Source organism: Macrobrachium rosenbergii, chromosome 14 (genome assembly GCF_040412425.1).
Source record: "Macrobrachium rosenbergii isolate ZJJX-2024 chromosome 14, ASM4041242v1, whole genome shotgun sequence".
Classification (NCBI taxonomy): domain Eukaryota; kingdom Metazoa; phylum Arthropoda; class Malacostraca; order Decapoda; family Palaemonidae; genus Macrobrachium; species Macrobrachium rosenbergii.
In genome coordinates this window covers 19,407,688-19,416,277 of record NC_089754.1, presented here as the reverse complement: position 1 = coordinate 19,416,277, position 8,590 = coordinate 19,407,688, and the positions used below count along the sequence as shown (strand labels likewise).

The following is an 8,590-nucleotide window of genomic DNA, read 5'->3' as shown; positions in this document are numbered from 1 at the left end:
TATATATATATATATATATATATATATATATATATATATATATATACATTATATTTGTATTATTTGTATTAATATATAACTATAATATATATATATATATATATATATATATATATATATATATATATATATGTATATATATATATATATATATACAGTATATCTATGCTCATATGTCAATAAATAGCGCGTGACAATATATTTAGCCAAGGCCACAGTACCTCGAAAATGTGTTGAAAGAACACGAAAGCGCTTGGTACTCCTTTTATTTTTCCTGTGGCCTTGGCTAAATATACATCTATAGGAAAATATATATAAATATATATATAAATATATCTATCTATCTATCTATCTATCTCTCTCTCTATATATATTATATAATATATATATATATATATATAATATATATATATATATATATATATATATATATATATATATATATATATATATATATATATATATATATATATAATTAGATGCTGTAAAATTTAATGGCCGCAAAAATGGAATTAACCTAGGAAAACTACACGTTGTAATATACAGATGAGAATGAACGGTTTTGAAAGAATAAAAATGGTTATTAACTCACTAGTCCTGTAATTAGGGGGCCAAGCCCCCTTTGGCCCCTTTCATCACAGGCCCAGTAAGTTAACCACCGTTATTATTCTTCACCTTCATTTTCGAATAAATTCAGTATTTTAGGTCTCTGCCTATTTTCCACATTCACCGGTGATCAAGGCTGAAGTAGAGTAAGGCGAAGGTATGGTTTTCTTAGGTTAATTTGCCTGTGCTAATTACAGGCTCTTAAAGTTTATACAGCGCTCTAAGGTTACAGTGATATTTCCAAACCGCCAGATGTTATTTCAAAGATATGGAGAGATTCTTGTCTACATTTACGCATATGGGTACATACAATTTAACACTATATAGGTAATTAATGGTGAATTTATATATATGTATATATACATATATATATATTTTATATATATATATATATATATATATATATATATATATATATATATATATATATATATATATATATATATATATATATATATATACACATACTCAAAATGTATTAACTAGTAATTGTGTATATCGCTCTGAATTAATATGCTCTTGCTAATGTAGAATTAGAGAAATCTAAACAAATATCTTCGAAAAGACATTTAGGGCGTGTGAACTATTACTGAGAGGTGTACACTTCATTTTTAATCCATTATCACTGTTAAGCGTTCCAAGAAGAGAGAGCCAAAACGGAGGACACTGCATCACTATGACAATCAGAAAATTATAAGAAATATTTTTCTATAATATATCATAAGATTTTTAGTCGTCCTTCGTGAACGAGACTAAGAAAAGCAGTTTCTCTGAAGTTGAAAATAACGAACTGAAGATCCCAGCGAGTAACGCCCTCACTATCGCAGAACATTGTCAGCGGCATGTTCCTTTTTCGCTTCTTCCTTCTCCTCATCTACCTTACCTATCTCCCCTGAAGCTCTGGTTCACATTTGATCTTCAGCATCCCAGAAGTCTTTTGTTCTCCGGCGAGAAAGGTGAAGGTCCCGCGCCGAGAATATAAACAAGCGGTATTGCCGAGTTGGATCAGTGACCGGCTCAGCTCTGGGATAGAAGCAGCAATGTTGTTCGTAGTAAGTACTGCCTCCTCGCTTCGTTAGTCGCATTAATGTAACTTTCGAACATGTACTCTGTTCCTTAGTGAATAATTTAGTGCAGAAGAGATCTGCACCGAGCATTGTTATATCCATTAAACTTGTGGATGAGGTTTACTAAGTTCTTGATGCATGTTTTTTTTTCACTATTTTTTTTATTCTTCTTTTGGGATTCTTAAAGAAGTAAACTCTAATCGTTTTGTTGGTCACCAGTGACCATGTTAAAATCTTTTGCTTTAAATTGTAAAGCACTGAATATCGAATTGTGAAGTTTTTAATATTCAGTTATTCACCCTTACAAAATCCATCCATTTCCTTTACGTTTCATTTCACTTACATTTCCTTTTTTATATATTTCTTTATCTGAGATTTAGTTTTCCCTTTATGACATTCGTCACTTACGAGCAGGTTGTAGCAAAGATTGGTAAGGAAATAATGAAGCTTTTATTATATACTTCCGAAAGGAAGAGTGGCTGTTCTAGTTACCTGAGATTGAAGCGGTCAAACATTTTATCGTAATAAACCTTACTGCTTACAATATCCTTTATGGGTTTGATCTTGAAGCAATGATTTCTGGAGTTACCGTAAGTATTTAAAGTATAAATTAGTGAATGATTTTTATTTTATAAAATAAAGTTTTTGATTTAACTGAGGACAATTCTTTGTTGTGACCTAATAAATAGTTAGCCCAAACTGAAAAGATATGGTTTTCCTGAAATTATGGCCAGTGTAAATTAAATAGATTAATAGCAGACGAAAGGTATTCAACATATTACAAATTCAGAGGTACAGTAAAAGATTTTTCAGCTTTGGTGGTACGTATTGTCTGATGCCTCTTCTTTTCAGTTTTCAGACGACAAAAACATTGTTCATTAGACAAAAAATTGATCGTTCAGGAGTAATTTTTTTTTTAGCTGAATATTTTATTTTGTATTTAATTCTTCTCCTACGTAAACAGTGTTAAGTGAACGATCTTATTTATTTTTCCTATCAAGAATTCATGACCCTGAATTTTTTTGAATGCCTAAAGATAACATTTTTTTTCACGGGCCAAAGAGTAAGGGATTACCTCGAAGCTCAGTCAGCGCACATCATTAGCTTCATTAGATTTAGTATGATAGGACATGAAGGTAATATACAGACGCTAAACCACAACAAAAATATTTCCTACTCTACCTAAGTAAAAAAGAGCACTCTTTTGTTATTGCAGGTTGTACTTGCAGTCGTAGCCACTATACAGGTGGAGTGCGCTCCTAATCAGCTATGGCCAGCATTTGATAAGGTTTCAGAGCAGACCTCAAAGAAGCCAATTTTTGCAACAGCTATCAATAAAGAAAAACCAAGTAAGACATTTGACCCATCTGCAACACAGCATGCACATGAACAGTTTATCCAAACTTGGCTACGACAGGCAAGCATTGTCCTGAACAGACCAGAGATCTTAAACCTCGCACCATCTACTGCCCCTGTTGATGTGGTGGATGTTGCCAAGCCTGTCATTGGAGAAGCTGTTGTAGCAGTACCAGCAGAAGACTCAATGTCTCCAGCTCCAGCTTTGGACTTACAAGTTTCCGCAGCAGAGGAGTTTGTTCCTTTGAATGAAGAGCCTCTGCCTGCAGAAACATCTGTTGCAACGGAGGGTGCAGCTGTAGATTCTATCCCAGAACCTACTGTGATGGTTTTTGACCCTCCTGTACCCGCTGAGACAGTTGAATATTCTCCTGAAGCTGCAGAAGTTGTTGGTGATGTGTCGCCATTGAATGAAGAGATTTTGGTGCCTGATGCTGAACAAGTGCCATCCTCTGTACCTCAAGAGGCTGTATCATCTCCAGTGACTGAAGATGTTATGATAACACCTGTAGAGGAAGTAGCTGCCGATCCGATTCCTTCTCTTGTGGAGCAAGATAGAGCAACCGTGCTGGTTGATCCCTCACCTATCCCTTCAGCTGATGCAGAATTCACTCAAGAAATTGTTGCTGATGTAGCCCAAATTCCCTTAGTTAACGACCAGCATACAGAAATCCTTGAACCGGTTTCCGGGTCCAAACCAGAACCAGAATTCTTTCCAGTGAGTGTCTCAAATAAAGGAAAGAGTTTCAGTTCTGTTCAACTAACACAAATCCCAGTTCCATCTTTTGCTCCTGCTTTCCCTGTTGCTCGCTTACCTGCTAGCCGTCCGGATGCTGTTACTACTAATGGATTAGCATACACCCTGCAGTTCTTCCCTACAAGAGGGCTCTCACATTATTTCATCTCAACGCCCATTGGCGGGTAACCCTCCCTAGGTCACTCAATAAACTTAATATAATGTATTATTCTATTTGTACATAGACTAAATTTCTTCTCTTCACTAAAATTACTTTATCAAGTAACTTAACTGCTTGCTCTTATAGTAAATCTTGTATACCTTTGATCTGTACTTATCACATTCAGCGTAAATATATTATTCCAAAATTGTATCCCTTGCGAAAATTATAAAGATTGTAAAAAATACAGAAGAGCAGAATAAAATTTTTATAAATAAAGTTAAATTTGATGTTTTATTATGAAATGAAAAGTGGTAATAGATCTCTGTTACTGCTTCATTGGGTATTGTTAACAGCAGAAAATACTCAGTGGACAAGGAACTTAGCCATGAGGCTTAAGTTAAAAGTTAAGTATACTAGTTTTACCAGACCACTGGAGCTGATTAACAGCTCTCCTAGGGCTGGCCCGAAGGATTAGACTTATTTTTAGGTGGCTAAGAACCAATTGGTTACCTAGCAACGGAACCTACAGCTTATTGTGGAATCCGAACCACATTATAGCGAGAAATGAATTTCTATCACCAGAAATAAATTCCTTAAATTCCTCTAATTCTTCATTAGCCGGCCGGAGACTCGAACTCGGGCCAAGCGAGTGCTAGCTGACAACTCTACCGACTCGTCCAACGAGGAACTAGTACGGCTTCAGGCATCATTGTCATTGACTGGCATCAGAGGAATGAACCGTACTTGATAACCCGGATGAGAGACGATAAATATCTGGGAATATTTAGGCCTATAGTTGGCAACAACTTAAACCTCCTCACTCTTGAAGTCCACTCCCTTTTAGTTATAATTGTACCACTGTTCGCTAATACAACTTTTAATTAATTTTATTTTGGATTACATATCTCCTCTTTGTACCTTTCTTCTGTATATCCTGTGATCATCTATTGTCAACATTATATTTTCCATGTCACCAACATTTTGTAAATCCTAATACAACATGCAACAGCTGTCTTTTGTAAAGCAGTTAAACACTGCTCAATTATATGGAAACTGTTTTCAAGAAAACCGTCTGTTTGCCTGGTGAGAGTCTACAAGGAATCTGAATCCCTTAGAGAAGGATCTAAACCTACATAGATAAAAAAACAACAGAAACTAGGCTACTCAAGTTCTCGTCAAATATGTGTAGTTCATGTACATAAAACAATTCAGTTATCTGTATCTATCTATCAATCTATAATGCACTAAACATACGAGTATATACGGTAAAAGAGCAAGATAAAAAATTTTATCTTGTATTTTTTTAATTCGTAGTAGGTAATCAATGACAATTTACCCATAATGTATTAAGTAATTCATTTACTTCTTATTCATTTATAATTATTTACAGGTTACTAGGAGTGCATGACCTTTGCCTGCAATGTGATTAACGGCGCTCTGTTTACACATAGGCAGATGTAAAGGTCTCTAATGTTATACTAAAGTTAAAAAAAAATTACGTTAACAGTCCCGAGTAATATATAAAATCTTATACTGATATTCACACAGAAACTGTAAACGAATTAAAAAAAAAAAATTTCAAGACTTCATTAAATGAAATGTAAAAACGTATAGTCGAAATGTGCCTCGGCAGAACTAAAGAAAAAGAAAACGAGAAACAAAACAAGGGGAGTTGGTTTTACGTTCATTTGTAAATTGTAACTTAAATGAATATTCCCTTCTCAGACAATTGCTGCAAAGTTATACTGAGCCAAACATCGTTATGATTAAACCAGGAAGAAAAATCAAGAGATCATGACTTTTGTGGTATACGCGATACCTAACATTTCAAACATTTCACAATTGAGAGAGAGAGAGAGAGAGAGAGAGAGAGAGAGAGAGAGAGAGAGAGAGAGAGAGAGAGAGAGAGAGAGAAGCATGGATAGTTATACTCATGTGGTGTTGCAGGTTACCTCACTGAGAGTGTGTCCAGTCACTTAATCTTAATACCTATTATGCTAAGTGTTCTACTGCTTAACAGAGAGAGAGAGAGAGAGAGAGAGAGAGAGAGAGAGAGAGAGAGAGAGAGAGAGAGAGAATCTTTTAACTTTCTTGGCATTATGAGGAAAAATATACAATCAATTATGCTTAGTTTATCAATGCAAATTATAGTTTTAAGAGTAATTTTCTCTGGCCACAACTCGCAACCTCATATTCTAACCTAACAAATACTCTTTCTATATTCTTCACTTTATACTTTGTTAACCTACAAATGATAATGCGCGAGTAACAATTGTCAGATTAATTTTTTGGCCGGGATATTTAGGGGACTCTTTGAAAAACATAAGAAGATTGATGCCTTTCAGCCGTGTGGACCTTTTAAGTATTTCTTCTGGAAGTCAGAACAGTAAGGCTATTCATAAGGTCAATCCAGCACCGTCTAGTGGTAAATGTTTAATCACCAAAGGCTGGAGTTAAAATTTCCCTGTGCAATGCATCTTAATGATAAAGGAAAAGAAAGAAACACTTCAACGATAGTGATCACCAAAATCAATAATGAGACAAAGAAATCCGTTAAATAAAAAAATTTGTTTATGACACGAAAATGCCGAGATGCTTTTGACATCTGCTGAGAAGGTCAATATTCAAACAAATAACAGAAACAACCTTGGCAGATGGTGGTGGCTGGTTTAGATTATTTAGTTGTTGGCCTTATGCCCGTAAAGACCCTTGTCCATAGGCAACCCATACTGTGGTAAGGGATTACGAGCAATACGAGGTAGCGTAAAAAAAAAAAAATAAGTTGCTATGAAAATTCAAGATTTGATAGCTGTTTGAGATATTAAGAGAGAATAATAAAATTTTATGAATGTATTTTGAATCGTGGAATAGGATTATTCAAGAAAGAATCTAGTCTTATTCAAGTTTCACTACATCATTACCTAACAACTCCATATCTGTTAAGGTTAACACTCCCTTAATTTCGGATCTGGGAAATAATGCAATAGCCATGGATAGCCTTTGGTAATAAACTGAAAGGTTTCTAAAGTGAAATCACGTCGATAAACTTTACCAGGGAAGGATCTCTCTTCCTATATTCTTATTCCTTAAAAGATCTGAAATTCTTCTGCCAGTGAGTATGTGGAAAAGCTTCAGTGAATGAATGTAATAAAACAAACTATAAAAACAGGGAGAATAAAATAGTTTATGATGAAAGTTTTTCTTCAACTTAAATTTAACTAAAGAAAACTAAAATTTTAGCAGTAACTACTATATACTTTTAGGGTTTCGTCTTATGGAAATGAGTAGTGTGATGACATCGTAGCTATCACACTACATTTCCATTCCGTTTAAAACACAAATATTGCTAAGGCATGAAACTATAGGCATATACTATTCGATGCTCATACTAAACGGAAGAAATAAAATGTTTCTGGTCATTGTTTTACACATTGCCGACGTTGTTATTATTATTATTATTATTATTATTATTATTATTATTATTATTATTATTATTATTATTATTATTATTGTTGTTGTTGATAAGTTGTTTAGTAAAACGTGTTTTAGTTCAACAATTTATGTCAATCAGCTTTAAACACCTAAATGGGAAAATAAAATAATAGGGATAAAGCAAAAAAATTTAAAAACTTTCTCAGTTTTAGTTCAACAATTTAACTCTTCAATCAGTTCTGGTTCTCCAGGTAAGACCTGTAATTCACTAAACAATGCATTCAAAACATAATGGAATAAAGCAATTTAAATATATATCTTATATATATATATCTCAAAAAATCTATAAAGACTTTCTAGCTATTATATTTGGTATATATATCTATAACTGTAGTTCCTGGTTCTATAGGTATATATATATATATAATTCACTAAACAATGCATTGTCTTAATATATATATATATATATATATATATATATATATATATATATATATATATATATATATATATATATATATATATATATATATATATATATATATATACACCACACACACACATACACACGTTTAAATTTTTCAAAACTCATATTGCAGTTGGTTTATTTTCTTTTACAGTTGTGACCAATCCTGAAGTGAACGATCACTCAAAATTCCAGTTCGTTCTGGTTGTGAATTAATATATATCTCACGAGAGCAAGACTCATCAATTATAGTATGTACAGCTTCAATCATCAAAGAAACTGAAACAAGATCAGTTGCAGTATTATTTGGAGAATATATTGGTTTAATTTTGCGTTTAATGTTAAAAAAAACCGTACACTGACTCCATTTACTCTTTAATATTTTCCCGTTCCCTGACTCTTTGACTGATCTTGGTAACTGAAGTTTTTTTTCACTGAAAAGATTATGCTTATGGCATTTGGAGTCGCTCCCCTTATCCACAGTCGAACGGGATCTGGCATCATCACTAAAAGATTATTTACTTAAAGCGAACTGTACGGATTACATTAAAAGTATTTGTTGTAAATCGTATTTCACATACCCTAGCCCGGTTTTTCGAAAGACTGTGCTTCTCATCATATTTACTTTGAGATTGTTTAACAAATATCCCGGATTTATTTCCCACGCTATCCTTAATCCCAAGTTCTTGTGGTTTAGTGCACATAGATCATGTGTGTTATGGTTCCAGTCTTCTTATATTGAGACTCTTCAGCTATATCCCTTA

The 8,590-nt window shown here is 33.5% G+C and overlaps 1 protein-coding gene across 1 annotated transcript; it reads left to right on the top strand.

The window, feature by feature from the left end:
• Positions 1 to 1,502: 1,502 nt before the first annotated feature.
• On the top strand, positions 1,503 to 4,210 carry LOC136845571 (fibrous sheath CABYR-binding protein-like). The gene is made up of 2 exons (XM_067115744.1): positions 1,503 to 1,658; positions 2,890 to 4,210. The coding sequence occupies exons 1-2, from the start codon at positions 1,647 to 1,649 to the stop codon at positions 3,952 to 3,954; spliced, it is 1,077 nt and encodes a 358-aa protein (XP_066971845.1). The 5' UTR covers positions 1,503 to 1,646; the 3' UTR covers positions 3,955 to 4,210.
• The last annotated feature ends 4,380 nt before the right edge of the window (positions 4,211 to 8,590 follow it).